Source organism: Theobroma cacao, chromosome 2 (assembly GCF_053813885.1).
Source record: "Theobroma cacao isolate CCN51 chromosome 2, ASM5381388v1, whole genome shotgun sequence".
Taxonomy (NCBI): Eukaryota; Viridiplantae; Streptophyta; class Magnoliopsida; order Malvales; family Malvaceae; genus Theobroma; species Theobroma cacao.
The window spans coordinates 10,352,885-10,368,525 of NC_142640.1; the positions used below are offsets into that span (position 1 = coordinate 10,352,885).

General features: G+C 36.5%; 3 protein-coding genes, 1 non-coding gene and 1 pseudogene across 4 annotated transcripts; 4 read left to right on the forward strand and 1 right to left on the reverse strand.

Moving 5' to 3' along the window:
* Nucleotides 1–106: 106 nt before the first annotated feature.
* TRNAD-GUC (transfer RNA aspartic acid (anticodon GUC)) lies at nt 107–178 on the forward strand. Its single transcript has one exon. It is a non-coding gene; the product is annotated as a tRNA-Asp (tRNA).
* A 505-nt stretch (nt 179–683) lies between these two features.
* Nucleotides 684–3,808, forward strand: QWRF3 (QWRF motif protein (DUF566)). Its single transcript, XM_007043433.3, has 6 exons — nt 684–1,928; nt 2,671–2,790; nt 2,899–3,015; nt 3,100–3,189; nt 3,263–3,370; nt 3,710–3,808. Exons 1-6 carry the CDS (start codon nt 684–686, stop codon nt 3,806–3,808), a joined length of 1,779 nt encoding a protein of 592 aa, XP_007043495.3.
* A 1,106-nt stretch (nt 3,809–4,914) lies between these two features.
* Nucleotides 4,915–9,017, forward strand: LOC18608639 (syntaxin-124 pseudogene; annotated as a pseudogene).
* LOC18608640 (uncharacterized) lies at nt 6,893–8,695 on the forward strand. Its single transcript, XM_018114601.2, has 4 exons — nt 6,893–7,107; nt 7,302–7,372; nt 7,741–7,827; nt 8,386–8,695. The coding sequence occupies exons 1-4, from the start codon at nt 6,996–6,998 to the stop codon at nt 8,407–8,409; spliced, it is 294 nt and encodes a 97-aa protein (XP_017970090.2). The 5' UTR covers nt 6,893–6,995; the 3' UTR covers nt 8,410–8,695.
* Nucleotides 9,018–9,675: 658 nt separating the features above from the next.
* LOC18608641 (uncharacterized) lies at nt 9,676–15,230 on the reverse strand. Its single transcript, XM_007043437.3, has 2 exons — nt 15,036–15,230; nt 9,676–11,458 (listed from the first exon to the last, which is right to left on the reverse strand). Exons 1-2 carry the CDS (start codon nt 15,225–15,227, stop codon nt 9,893–9,895), a joined length of 1,758 nt encoding a protein of 585 aa, XP_007043499.3. The 5' UTR covers nt 15,228–15,230; the 3' UTR covers nt 9,676–9,892.
* Between the last annotated feature and the right edge of the window lie 411 nt (nt 15,231–15,641).

The window sequence follows — 15,641 nt, forward strand, 5'->3', positions numbered from 1 at the left end:
CTTACCGAATGAGGAATAACAACAGAAGAGGGCAAGGACCAGGGGAAGATTCTATTCGTTAATTTTTGTCAAATAAAAAATTTGTTCTACATCAGCAAGCAAGCAAGTCGTTGTAGTATAGTGGTTAGTATTCCCGCCTGTCACGCGGGTGACCCGGGTTCGATCCCCGGCAACGGCGAACCCTCTTTTTATTTGTCTCTGAAACACCGAATCACTGCTGAGTGAAGCAGACAAGCAGCTCTGTACCTCCATGCTCCGTCCCTCCAAAAATTAATAATTGGATATTTGCCTCAACTCTCCTCGGTTTATCTGCCCGTACGTTTTTGAGTTATTTAGCCACATGGCACAAGGTCCAGAATGCCGGCACCACAAAAAAAAAAAAGAACAGAACAGAAGAGAGTCCTTGTAGAACCACAACACTGCCACTCCTCACTCTTGGAACTTGTCTGGTAATGCCCAATGCAAAGGGCATATCAATAATTTCAGTTCGTAAGACCTTTGAATAATTAAATCCCATATTCCCATGTCCCTCGCCGGCCAAACTCTCTCTAATCTTTTTCTATTTTGCCGCCACTTTCAAATGTTTGTTTTTCTTCTCATCCATTTCCCTGACGCATGCAAACACTGCACTTGTCAAATCTTCCCTAATTTCTCTCCGATTGATCTCTCTCTTTTCCGAAACCATGAAAAGTGACGATGAACGAGCGGTGGCACAGCATTCTCTGAAGCCGAGAAGATCCAAGTCCCGTGAGGTTTGCTCTCGCTTCCTTTCTCCAACCTCAACACCGCCTCATGATTCTGGACTCGGGTCTCCAAACAAAGCCTTGTCCCCTCGCCGACGCAAATCCACCTCCATTGACACGAGAAAACATCGCAGCCTTGAAGAGCCCAGCGGCTTACTTCGAGGCCTATGGCCTTCATCCACCCCTTCTACCTCTTCAACATCAAATGGAAAACTCGATACTCTGGCCGATCATCTTGGAAACGAGAGGCTTAACGATTTTCTCGAGCAAAAAAGCCATGAGCAAAGAACGAATAACGGATCCTTTTCACTTAGTAGGCAAAGAAGTCATACGGAATTCAGTAGGTTTGTTGAGAATGAGAAACAAAGTGCTAAAGAAAATCACAGACCTTCTCTTGGTCTTGGGGGATCCATGAGGTACACGGCTAAGCTTGGGTTTCCCAAAAAACCATCGTCGTCGTCAACATCATCATCTTCTTCCCCAAATATTTTGCCTGGAAGATTTTCTGTCGATGAGAATGTTCTTTACAAAAGATCATCATCATCATCTCAAAAGAAATCAGATTTTTGGACGAATGATAATTTTGTTCTTGATTCTGAATCTGAGTTTAGTGACCAATGTTCAGCCTCAAATAATAATTCTCCAGCCATAACAAAACCTAATTCTTCTCTGAGTTCTAGAAAATGTGGTATAGATGTTTCTTCCAAGTATTTGCAAGAGGTACCGACAAGGAATAGACCAAGAGGCACTACTTCGGATTCAAATATTCTTAATCCGGTGTCAGCTGATAGTTCTCCAAAGGTGAACAAAAAGTTTACCATTAAAAACGCCATAAGAAGGGCTAATTCACTCACAGGACATGGTACTGCTACGTCACAGTGGGCGTTATCACCAGGACGGTCAGGATCTCCACCAATGTCAGTTGAAAACAAGGTTGTCAAGCCAATGTCATTTTCGAGTTTGAAACCGCCTACTAGTCCTTCCAGAAACAGGGGTGTGGAGAAATTGTTGAATTTGGGATTAATGGATTTGTTCAAGAGTAAGAAGTCTTCCGCTTTGCAAGTGGGTTCGGGTGATGTGGAAAGTGTTCATCAACTGAGATTGATCCATAACCGTTTGATGCAGTGGCGTTATGCAAATGCTAGAGCTGATGCTGTGAATAAGAACACTAGTAATCAAGTTGAGGTACGTACACTGTGTTGTTACTCATATGAAGAAAGAAAAAGTATCAAATTCGGTATAATGGAAAGGTTAATTAGATTTTAGTAATTACTAGGAGTAGAATACTTATAGGACAACACCGGATAAAGATGTATAGTCAAATACTAATAACTTAAGTAACAGTTGGCATGCCATTATATATATGTTTGACTCCAAAGGCAACCAAAAATCTACTGGAATTTGGTACATCATGTCCTGCCTACGTGAAAGGGGATTCAAAATCAGATGCTTCAATTTCTCAAGCACCCTGAGTCTCTGACTTGTTAACATGAATCAATATTGAAAAGGATTTAGAAAAGTTGGTTATTGAGAACTAGAGATAAGGATTCCTCCCAAAGAAGAGAATATATCAAAGTATTGATGTTGAATGTTGTTCATATGACCTTTTAATTATGTTCTGTTTGAAGAAATGTCTATTGGTAAGAACCTTTATTTATCTATCAAGCTTAAGTTTGATGAGGGGCTATTCAGATTGGCTTGGCCATGTTCAGACAATGAGGTACCACAAAATGAAGTTTGGGACATGGATCCAATAAATCTGTGGGCATTCTAAAATGTTCTTGTGGTGGCTAAGTACTCCATTTTATCCACAATTTTTTGCTTCTTTGAATAATTCGAAAGTTAGAATTAGATCAGAGAGATGACTTTTAAATTTCTGACATTTCAAAGGTTGCAAGGTAATAACTAACCTTTAATGATTGTACAGAACTATCTGTTATCTGGGTGGAATAGTCTTGTGAAAGTGCAACATTCAGTGCTACAAAAGAAACTAAAGCTTCAGAAGGAAAAGCTTGAGATCAAGATGGACTTTATACTTCAATCTCAAGTTAGTGCCGGCTAGACCATCTTTAATCATCCTTACTAAAATGTTTACATAATTATGCCGTTGGAAAAACTATGCTATCTGATCTGGTGATCATACCACTATTTGTAGATGAAGGCATTGGAATCTTGGGCGGATGTGGAAAGGCAACATCTAGCATCTATTTCCATGACTAAAGAATGTTTGCATTCTGTTGTCAGCAAAGTGCCCCTTATAGAAGGAGCAAAGGTAGACAAAGAACTTTCAGCGGTTGTTTTTAGTTGTTGATTAGTTATACAAAAACATGTTGAGTGACAAAAACTAGGTATGTAGGTTGACGCACAATCAGCTTCAATGGCACTTCGACATGCATCAGATCTCACTGTTTCGATCAAGTCAATGCTATCTGCTTTCTCACCAGCGGTATGAAAATTTCAAATATGTTAGTATTCTCTGTAATGTTTAAAACGGCCCTTACCTTGAGATGTTATCTCAGACTGAGAAGACCGTGTCATTGCTTTCGGAATTAGCAGAGGTGGTTGCACAAGAAAAGCTACTAATAGAGGAGTGCCTCGAACTTTTCAGGATGATATCTATCTTAGAGGTAAAATTGACTAGTTAATAACATGTAGTTCTACATTGATACATGAATTGGATATAGAATGATATCGCAACATCAATCTAATTATGTTTAAGCCCCCAATTTGCATGGCATCTCTTTCAAGCATTAAACCTAAAAAGACTTATATTTGTTTAAATGTTAAATCTCACAACATTTGCTGCTACCACTGAGTGTAGATGTTTAAATTAGAAGTCTAATGTAAATGGTCACACATATATGTGAAGATTGCATAACCTTTGCGCAGATAACTATATATCTTGTTGTTGACTGTATGTTGTTTAGAAATCGAATTTGGTTTTCATGTGATTTCTAATCTGGCAGACTCAAGAGAAGAGCTTAATGTGCTATGTTATTCAACTAAATTCACGGCAAAGGCAGATGCAGCAGCAGCAACAAGTGCAACAAGAAATCCTTCAATGACTTCTTCATTCATCTAAAAGTAGAAAAAGGAAAAAAAAAACATTACGAGTACTAAAAAGAAGTTTCTGGTGATTGTTTTCCACTATGGCAACAACATCACCGGCCGGATGAAATGTTGCAATATCTGGTTGTTTAAAATCTGAGGCCTGATTTACTTGCAGATGTCATGTAAATCTGATCACATGCGCCTAAAATGATGGAAGAAAACTCCAATATTTTACTATGATTTCATGTTCCTTCAGGGGATACTACTCTCCTGATAATGATGCACGTATATGTTTTTCACTCACTAATAATTGTTCAAGGGGGAGGCTGTTTTGCTTTCTACCAATGAAGTTATCATGACAAAGATATTGTACGCACGCTTCTGTTGAGCTGGGAAGAAAAGGAATGACTAGATAAACTTTTTGGGAAATTGCCCTACATGTTTCTTTTATCCTTTTATTTTTTATTACTTTTTGGTCGAAACATGTTCGGTGTTGGAGGCCACAACTTTGGCATTGCCAACAAAGAATGAATACACCAAACATACGGCCAATGCCACACAATTTGAGCACTCTCATGGTCAAATATGATCTTAGAATTGGAATAAAATTTTCATTTATATTGTTGCTAGCCTGTTAATTAATGTGGACACATTGATTATCATCAGGAAGAACGCAAGACAAAGTAAGAATGTAATCTGAAATGTATTCCAGCAAGGACAAGTTGCCATTTGGCATGTTATCTCCTATATTAACGATACTCTCCATGTTAAACTTTTTTTCTTTTTTGGCCTCTCCAGTCCATGTTGGTTTGCAGATTTGGTTGGTAACAAACTGACAATTAGATAATCTACATGCAAGCCTCTAACTAAATCCAGTCCTCAAATAAGTCCTATCTACTAAACATGAACCTTAGTGTGCTTAATTTCCTAGATGAGGCCCTGCTCTAGTCGCCCTTTCCTCCAAATTTCATGGGGAAGAAGCCCATAACGCGTTAGAACCTGGCTACAGCAGGAGCAGAAGAAGGAGGAGGAAACATTATCGAAACAAAAGCCCCTCTGAAGAAGTAAAGACCTGTTTGAGACTATAGAGAAGGACATTGACTCCATCAAGGCTGCAGAAATGAATGATCTCTTTTCTAGTTCATTCAAAAAATACTCGGACCTCAAGCAACAAGCCTACTCGGATAACTTAGAGGCTGCTGGGGAGGCTTGGAAAGAGACAGTGAACCTTGACAAGTTCTTTGAAGATGTAGACAATGTCAAGGATGATATGAGAGTGGTTAAGCAGCTCTACAAGAGGTTGCAAGAATCAAATGAAGAGACCAAAACTGCTCAGAATGCTAAAGCCATGAAAGATCTTCGAGCTCGAATGGACTCTGATGTTGAGCAGGTCTTGAAACGGGTCAAAGTCATTAAGGGGAAACTTGAAGCACTTGAAAGATCAAATGCCGCTCATCAGAAACTTCCAGGGTGCGGTCCAGGATCATCTGCTTATCGAACCAGGACATCTGTAGTTAGTGGCTTAGGCAACACACTAAAGGATATGATGGATGATTTTCAGGGGTTGAGAGCAAAAATGACAGCAGAATATAAAGGAACAGTTGAGAGAAGATATTTTACAGTAACAGGACAGAAAGCAGATGAAGAAATGATCGAAAACCTGATAGCAAGCGGGCAAAGTGAAACGTTCTTTCAGGAGGCGATTCAAGATCAAGGCCGAGGACAGATTCTGGATACAATTTCAGAGATACAAGAGAGGCACGACGCTATAAAGGAAATTGAAAAGAACTTGGTTGAGCTTCACCAACTGTTTCTGGACATGGCTGTCCTGGTGGAGGCACAAGGGCTGCAACTGAATAACATCGAGAGCCATGTGGCTCATGCCAGTTCCTTTGTTATGCGAGGAACTGAGCAGATTGAGGTAGCTAAGGAATATCAGAAAAACTCAAGGAAATGGGGCTGCTTTGCTATTGTTCTTGGCGTCTTTCTCGTTGTTGTTATCTTATTTCCGGTTTTATCATCAGACATAATTAAGAACACATAGAGTTACGAAATGCTTGTCCCGAATTGGATTCAGTGTTTCTTGAAGAAGCGAAAGGCAGGAGCGCACTTTTCCAATTATTTGGCTGCAGTTGTTTTATGTGCAGTTTCTTTCCTTGATTTTCTTCTTTAACATCCAGTGTTTTTCAAGTTATCTTATTGCCATGGGTGAAAATATATTCTGCATAGTTTCATAACATGGACACAGACAGAATTAAGATTAGTCATTTTAGTCATGTGGTTTCTTCTTCCTTTCAGGAATCGTGGGTTTTTTTTTTTTTACCGTCGGATCATGATTAATTAGAAACTTAAATGTCTCGCTTCTTTACGTTTTGAGTACTTAGTTAATTGTTTATTTCCCTCGCTCTTGTGATTTGAGTAATTGTCATGTTGCTGTATATGCATAGGCAAATCCAGATTGAACCTTTACCAGGAAGCCAGAACTGCTTTAGGCTCCGTTTGATACAACTATGCTAGAGAGAGGAGAAGGCAAATGTAAAATGTCTTAAACTCTTCTTGGGTGTAAGACATTTTTCCAATAATCAATTTTAATTTTCTCTTTTGGTTTATAAAATATTTTATATTCATAAATATTATTTTCCTTTCAAACAGAAAAAGGGTTAATGAGTGAAATCTTTATAATGTTTTTTTTATCCTACCAATTGAATTAAATACGTAAGAAAAACAGAATTAGAAGTATATGTAATTTGAATTAAGTTCCAAAACAACATTCAATAGAATGCAACAATTACAAATAAAAATAAAATACATTTCATTTGTTAAAAAAATTCAAAATTTTAATTTCCAGTTCTAGAATAAAATAATTTTTTACTTTTGCATCTCACTACATTTTATGCATTTTATACGACAGTAAATTAAAACCCTCAATTTATTGGCCAAAACAAATACTAAAAATCTCCAAGTAATTGGAAACATAAACAAAAAAAAATGTTAACGCACCGTTTTTGGTGTTTCACCAGTCTCAACCGGGAATACGATCCAAACGGTGTCGTTTGGTATTCCATTTCTCCAAACAACAGCCGATTTCCTCTTAGCCTTCCACTCCCGGTTCCATTGTAATTTGCAAACCATCATCGATTCCCTTTCGCTCCCTCCCTCTCTAACCCTAGACACAGACAAGGGAAAAAAGCAACGACCCAGATGGCTACTTTGGCAGCGATTGCAGCTCGTAGAGCAGCGACTCTAGCTCGAACACCGGCTCCTTCTCAAGCCGCTTCCCTCATTCCTCGCCGTGGTCTGGCCGGCGCCGCAGGTATTCTCCATCTACCTATTTTCATATTTTTATTTTAAATTTATATTTATCTTCAATAAATGTGAAATTTTTCTGCCAATAACTTCAATGTTAATCTCATTTAACCTTACATCATATTTGTAACTAAATGATCTAGGAAGTTAAGATCATATTTTTACAGAACATTTCTTGAACTGTTCTGGTTTTTTTTGCAGATCACCACGGACCTCCAAAGGTTAATTTTTGGCAAGACCCAATGAGCCCATCTAAATGGAAAGAAGAGCATGTCAGTTTGTTTCTTTCGTGCTTTCTATTTCAGTTTTGCCCTTCATTTTCTTACCTTAGTTCTAGGTTTTTCTTTTCCTGTTCTTTTACTTTGAAGATTGGGAAATTGGGTTAGATTTAATATAGCTAATTTAAGCCCTCTCCTTGCGGAATGTGGCATTTCATTCATTTCAAGTTAAAATTTTGTTGAATTTGAGCAGTAATTACATCACAGCATATAATCTGATGTTTTTAATCGTTATAGTTTGCAAGTTTATAGGCGCTGTTTTTGAATCAGTATAATGCATATTGGTGAGAAAACATATGGAGCGGAAAGTAGAGAAGACATAAATGTGGAAACTGTCTCGACTTATTTTTATGTTTTTGCAGTTTGTGATTGTCTCTTTATCTGGTTGGGGTCTGCTTATCTTTAGTGGATACAAGTTCTTCACTGGAGGCAAAGGCAAGAAGGAAGAGGTAATTTCTAATGAACTTTTCTTATCATCATATAGGGAGAGTTCTGTGATTCATGATGTGATCTCCATTATGGAATGGCTGTCTGGAATGTCTATCGCAAATATTGGCTAAGGTTGATGTGTGTTGTGATTTCTATACTGAGTCAGACATAAGCAATTCATATGGAGATATTTCAACCTCAGATTACTATGTTCTTTCATATTTACAATTTTAAACTGCCTAAAATTATTTCATGATAAAATTTTGCAAGTTTAAATAGGTTATGGTCATTCTATCACATTAATTCTTGGTTCACTCAATCACTTTGATTAGCATATATGAGATTGTGTGCATGTTTCGGGTTCAAATGCAGTTAATGTTCTCCATTGATATTCCATTTCTTGATGGGCTTGTGGATGAACCTATGTTATCAAGCATATAATGAGTTGTTAGTGGAATGTGTGTGCATAGCAATTTGTAAAAGCAGGCTGAAATTTCTACGCATGCAAGCAGATGTTATGTTTTTGTTGTATATGTATTCTGGCTTCTCCCCTCAGTTTAGTATCTGTTTTGTTGCAGAACTTGGCGGAAGCAGTACAATGATGAGGTTGGAGCTTTTATTTGTTCAGAATATTCCCAATAATAATGTGTTTGGCTGGAACGTTCATGTTCTTGGATGTGTTTATGTTGGCAAATTATTCTGTTTTCTTGTTCATCATTTCTTTTTCTCTCAGAGAATGATGAGTGACTAAACTTGGAGGTCAGTTCTTAATCAGTGAACAAACAGCCTATTTTATTGGCTTGTCCTTTCTTTAATGGGATGTAACCATTTTTAAGATCCAAACTCTATTGATGGATTTGACAAGTTAGTGAACTATGCTTTTGTGCATGTTATCCTGATTGACCTTATGATAATCAATTAATTCTGATGGAAAATATAAAAATAATGAGCCATCTTTAGTTTTTAAGTTTAATATCCTTGTTTATTTTGATCAATAGTTGTGAACTGAAGATTAGTAACATGTGATAGATTTGATCTTATATCAATAGCAGGAATTTTATGTAATGCTTGGATTTCAGGTTTTTATATGGGTTATTGTTTTTGCTTCCAGTCCCAAGCCAGAAATTGGAGGGATTCACAAAGCAAAATTTTCAGGGAGTTTAGCGTACTAGACCGTTAGTGTTGGTCCAGCAACTGGTGTTTCTTTAGATTTATTGAACTAGAATGCTAGAAAAAAAGATTACGATGTGGAATGCAGATGCATATATACCGGGTGGAAAGAGATGGGGGATGATTGTTTTTGAAGTCCTGGGTTGGAAGTTGGGACCATTAAGAGGGATGACTGCTTGTATGAATGAGAAACCAAGTTAGGGGACACGAAGACTGCTTAATCATCCATTTCAAAACTCATACAAAGGTCACTAAGAAAAGAAAGAAAACCATACCAAAGGATAAGCTGTATAGATGTTCACGGCATTGTAAGCGATAATACCCCGTAGTTTTAAATGTTCTATTCTATTACTTTAAGTCGGAAAGCGAAGGTTAATATTCTTTACTTGAGAATTGAGATGCCTTTTTGGAGGTAAGGTGCAAGTAGGTATTCCGCTATGCATAAAAACGATCATAAACCTCCTCGCTTCAGCTTGGTTTAAACCTTCGCATGATCCTCTATTATTACAGTCAGCTTAAGTTTCATCTTTCCCTATAACTGACAATATATTCCGCGTCATTCCAAGAAATTTTAGGCAACCATGGCGCTATTTCTCTTTTCATGAAATCTAGTTAGTAATTGGGATTCATAACAAATCTCTACAAAAGAGTTTTACTTTGTCCACTACTTCCAGGTATTTGCTTTGCATCTCCGATCTCTCTTAGTAGGAATGTAGGATATCCAAAATTAAAACCACATGTTTGACCATGATAGACTATAGTGATTATCACCTATTTGGGAGGATCAACCTTTTTCTTCTCCATTTAAATCTAAACATAGTTACTGCTAAAATCAAAGACAAATTAATTACTGATCTAAGAGCAAGACAGGTATTTGAAAGCTCTACAACAAGGACAGAACAAAAGTTCTGTTAATTAAAACTCGGACTCATCCGTTGCCTCCTTGTACCCTTCTTTGTCTTCCGAATCGGACATAAAGTCGCTGGAAAGGTCACCATTAGCTGCTTCTGTCTCTGGTTCTTGTTTATCTGCAACCTCCGTATCCTCTTCCATTTCATCTTTGGCAACGGGATTAAGTTCGGGTTTCTTCTCCAGTTCCATCACCTCCCTGCTCTTCATATTCTGTTTGATGTGACTGGCAGCTTCTTCAACTTTCAGCTGCTTGACATGATTTGTATAATTACTGGCTTCAGCATTGACACCTGTTTTCTCTGGTACGTCTCTGGCCAGAAATTTATCAGGGTTTCTTGACATTGCGTTCTCTCCCTCCACCTGATGATTTGTCTCAGCGCTCACTTTTCTTTGTTTCACATCCTCAGTGTCTTCAGAGTTCTGGTGCTTCAGAAAATTTACTTTTGTCAAATCCATTTCCTTCCTCATACCTGCTTCTCTTTCCGCTTTCCCCTCGTCAGAAACTACTCCCCCTTCACTGCTTCTTGCTTCATCTTTATATGCTTTTGAAAATCTTCTACTTCTCATGCTTGCCACTCCATCTAGCTCAGAAAGTACATTCTTCTTCAGGAACCTATTCCTAGCAAGACTTCTCCATCTTTTCCCCTTTGCTCTGCTTAAATGGTCAAATCTCCCTGACAATCCTGAAACTCTAGAATTGTCATCTATTCCGAGTTTCCTCCCACCTTCGTAAGTTCCTTGGAGTTTTTGACTCTCACCTTCTGGGCGGGGATTTTTAAGTTCTCCAAGCTGCCCGGTGTTGGTAATTTTCTGTCCTTGTTCATCCATGTCATTGATTGTTGCAGTGGCATTTGCATGATTCATTTCCCCATTCATTCTAGAAGTACCTGTATATTGAGAATACTCATTTCTCATTTCTCCAGCGGCTCCCTCATTTCTGGCATTTTCTCCCAAACTTACCGGTTTCTGCAGTTGTCCTCCACCAGCCATGTCCATTCTAAGAGTAGTCTCACCCTTTTTCTTGCTTCCATCTTCAACCTCTTCTCTGTTCTGTTCCTCTTGAGAAAAATTGGATTTAATCTCACTTCTGTCCTGATCTTTTGTGGAATTGTCACCATCCTTATATGCAGTAGATTCATGTACTCGCCCACCCTCCTCTTGGCTGAACTCTGTCTTTTCCTTTTCTTCCATACTTCCTGTAACTGTTATATTTACTGGCAGATTTGATTTGTCATCAGCACTCACGGACCAAACTCTAACTGGGGATTTAAGACGTTGTTTCAAGACCTCGATTTCTGCCTCCTTTTGCTTCAAAGTTGCTGTTAGAGCTAAGACCTGAGGATTTTCATTCCCTGAATCGACGTGTTTCTCTTGTAGCAGTATAATCTCGTATTGTTTCTCCTCCAGTGCAGACTCCATGGTCTTTTGTTCATCTTTAAGGGATTCAATTGCAGATTGCATCTCCAAGAGCCTACGGTCAAGCTCCATTTTTTGGTTTCTAAGGAAGTACATCTTTGCTTTCGTCTCTTCAGCATTCCTTTTCATTTCTTTCATGTATTCTCTTTCCTTCTGTGATCGAAAAGAATGCAGCAGTGTTAATATTTAGAACCTTAATAGTGATGAAAACATCTGTTCTATTTAACACCTAAATGTTTTCCACTATGTCTGGTATGTTAGGTATATATATTTCCTAAAAATAATAATTATATGAACATGTACACGTGTTTGTTGTAAAAAGGAAGAGAAGAGTGAAGAAAATGCATAAATGATTAATTAATTTATTAAGTTTTTATATTAGTTATTAAAGTAATATAGAGCCTAAGTGTTGGAACTTCCCCACAAGTTACTCGACTAATCTCTTTTGTTAATCACTAAAGGTGTGGTCTCAAGTTTATATTTTCTCTAGAACAACTTAGTAGATCAGTTAATCAATTAAGTGAGCAACTAATTTCTGGAAAAAACAAGTTAGTCGACTATCACAATAGAACTAAACACGAAAAAAAATTGTATAAATAGTTTATAAAAGCATTAACAACAATATCTAACGATCAAATGACCCAAAAACTCTCTCATTCTTCATCTTGCCAATATTTTTCCAGATTAACTTCAAGTGAGTTCAATAGAATTTCAGAAGTGCAGCCTTTGAGTGTCTATTCTTTTAAGCATTTCTATCGTGGAGATACTGTTTCCAAGAGGCCGTCTGCATCCTTAAGATAGCTTCCTGGAAGTGTCTTGTCTAAAATCTACTCTAAATCTTGATTGCACATAGACACGCATATATACAACAATTTAAGGATACTAGTCTTCTCCAATGGAGTTTGATGAGTCTTGTTGTGTTCATGACGCGGAGAAATGTATATAAAACAAGACATAGAATAAAATCTAGAAAGTTGTCTCTTGAATTCAGTTTTTGGAAGACAATGAGAGAGATGTAGTTGCCTGCAATTCTTGTTCCTAGTTCAAGCTTGGAACAAGATCACTTTTTCCGACTTCTTGCTTCTGCAATTTTGCATTCTAACAAGTGTAAGTATGTTTGAAAAGCGAAAAAAAATGGGCAAGTGCTACGAAAGGGCAAGATACTTCTTCACAGACCTAGCTAGTTTTGGTTCTTCTCATTTGAGACGTTATCACATAATTAGAGACATGATCAAGTGTAGTGAGATAAAGATTAAGCATGTACCCAAAAAGAATTATAAAATTGTTATTGCATCAAAACGTCATTTCTAAATTGTTCTTAATTGATACTCTATCAAGACTGAAGATTGATAAAAACCAAAAAACTAGCATATGTGATGTTTCTTACTTGTGTCCATGGAATGAATATGTCGTGCAAAAAGAATTACAAAGAGTCGAAATATAAAATTGTTATTGCATCAAAACATCATTTCTAAATTGTTCTTAATCGATCCTTTATTAAGACCGAAGATTGATAAAAATAAAAAAACTAGCACATATGATATTTTTTACTTGTGAAGTAAACAATTGATTTCATAGATTGAAATATGAAGTTAACATGTGGATGCTTACTATAAGAACAAGTTCTTTGAATATGACCCACCATAAAAATTTCATTTGGTAGTTCATTCAAATGCCTATAAAAATATTCTCATGTGTTAGTTGTGTAATTAAATGAATCTTAGACTTGAGATAATTAGGTTATTTTATTTGGAGATTGCTATACTTTAATACTAACTTAAGTAGTCCTAACCAAAAATTTACAATATAATAGATATTGAAAATAACATGGAACACATGAAACATAAATGAATGGTCAATAATGATACATCATCTTAAGTGATATTAAGTGAAATGTCTCATTATTTCTTGACATGTCTTACTCAAAAAAATCCTTAACTAAGATAGAATGAAGATTTGAAAAATGATTTTTTTTTCAAATTTCAGTTAAGAGTTAAAGAACAAATTTCAAGAACTAAAATGATAAGGACACATGAAGAGTAGACACGACAAACGTCTTTGAAAAATGAGTTTTCCGACTTACATTGATAGTTCGAGCACTGAAGGGTTAAGTCAAACTTCTTTGACTCTTCTTAATATTTAAGTAATCATGACAAATTGCTAAATGTCAACATTGATTTATAAATATAAACTTATCAATTTGAAAATTGATGATAAATGCGAAATAATTTGATTCATTTGATCTTAATAATTCATTTTAAATTATAATTTATATTTACTTGCTAACATGTTTTTTTTTTTTTTGAAATTTTACTTACTAACATGTTAAAAACCTAATGAGTCACACACATTAAATATAATAAAATAGAATGTAAAATGCTATAGTTAAATTGAATTAAATTGTAAAGAAATTTAGTCTTCAAAAGATTTAATTGAAAAGGTTCAATTAAGTCAAAGACAATTTTGTAATTAACTTAAATGTTATGTTATAGTTAAAATTACTTATAAATATATATTGTCATAATACTTAAAAAAACCTCCAAACTATTCAAGAAAATTTATATAATTTTTTTTATTAATTTAATCAAATCCTTATACTTTTATTTTAAATCAAATAAGTTTTTATGATTAATATTTTATTATTAATCAAAATATTATATGTCATTTTTATGTCATATGACGTTGACGGTGACATATAAATATATTATAACGTTGGCATATTAATATACAACGTACACAGTATATATTCAGCTTTGTGTTTGCATCATTGCATGTATGTGCACATCTACATGCTTAGTATATGCGTAAAACCAAAAACATATGGAAACAAACTGTCCAGGAAAATTAAAGGCAAGGAAGGACGTATGTAGCATAACTTTGGAATTATGCTACTCCATGGATTTAACAGTAATGAAGTTGGAGGAAACTATACGTGAAAAATGTGAAATTTTATATCATCAACACACAAAATTATTAATTACTAGCTAGGGCAAGATTTATTGTCTTTCATTCCCAAAAATTACATGTTCTGCATTTGTACTCTGTTGTAGACTTAAGGCAAACAAAGAAAACCAGGCTATCAGACACATTTAATTTAGATAGGGGCTTTAATTTTTAAGCTCAGCCAAGTAGTAGCTAGTTGCCGTATAGCCTTTAGGCCAGAAGATGAAAGCTGAAAAGCAAATTCTAGTGGCGATCACATGGCAAGACTTGCATCTCACTAAAATTTGTGAGAATGTCAACCCATCATTAAAGTTGGAGGAGTTTGCTCTATAAATACGCAACGTTGGCGATGAACGATGCATCTTGAAGAGTATTTGCAAGAGCCCATGCGACTCCTCGTTCCCAATATCTTAAGAATTTTATTTATTCAATAAGGCATGGACCTAATATATAGTTTTACTAGTCTCAACAATTCGCGCTGATTATTTCCCATGCATTGTTGACTACAAATTGCCTTCACGATTGCACAATGCACGAGATATGGTGTTTCACTAAACATTGTAAATTCCTCCATGAATTGCAGAAAGGAAGTTTATGTTTTCAGTTTAAAATCAGATCGATGTTACCCCTTTAAAAATAAACAAGAGAGAGAAACCTACGTTACCGTCTTGGATCGTCAAATTAAAAATAAAAGAGAGAATGCATGATGCTTCTGATTTGTCATTGAAAGAGAGTGACACGTGAAAAGTAACATGCATGCATGATGGAGAGAGAAAGAAAGTAAAACCTGCAACAGGAGCTGAAGAGAAATGAGCTGACGGTTCTTGTCTTCGACAAGGAGGTTGAAGATGCGTCTCTCCCTGAGCTTGTGCAGCACCATAACACCAAGCAATGCAGCCCCAAATGCCACAAGTAGCATCAACCCATATGGTCTTCCCCTGTTGCTGTTTCCGTTTCCTTTATGAGATACTCCTCCCATCGCCATCTTTCCTTTTTCTCTCTCCCCTCTACCTGTCGGCAGGAAAAGAAAAAAGAAGAAAGAATCGAGCCACTCTCTTTTTTGTGGACTAAGATGTTTAAAAGGAGAGCTGGCGTTGGTTGTTGCTTGTCATGTAAAAAAAACCATGCAACTACTCTATTTCTCTCTCTCTCTCTCTCTCTCTCACTGGAGCGGAGTTAACAAGGTCGGTTGGAGAAGCATGGGAGCTGTTTCCAGGCGCTGATTCTGGAGACTTAGCATTGTTTTCAAGTTTCAATGTTCCCCTCTTTCTTTTACCACAATACCCTCCATTGTGGTTGAAGCTGCAAGCAAATTGCCAGGTTTTGAGGGTTACTCTCCTACCAGCTCGTCACACCAAGCCACATATATAGTCTTGCAGAAAACGCAAAAAGG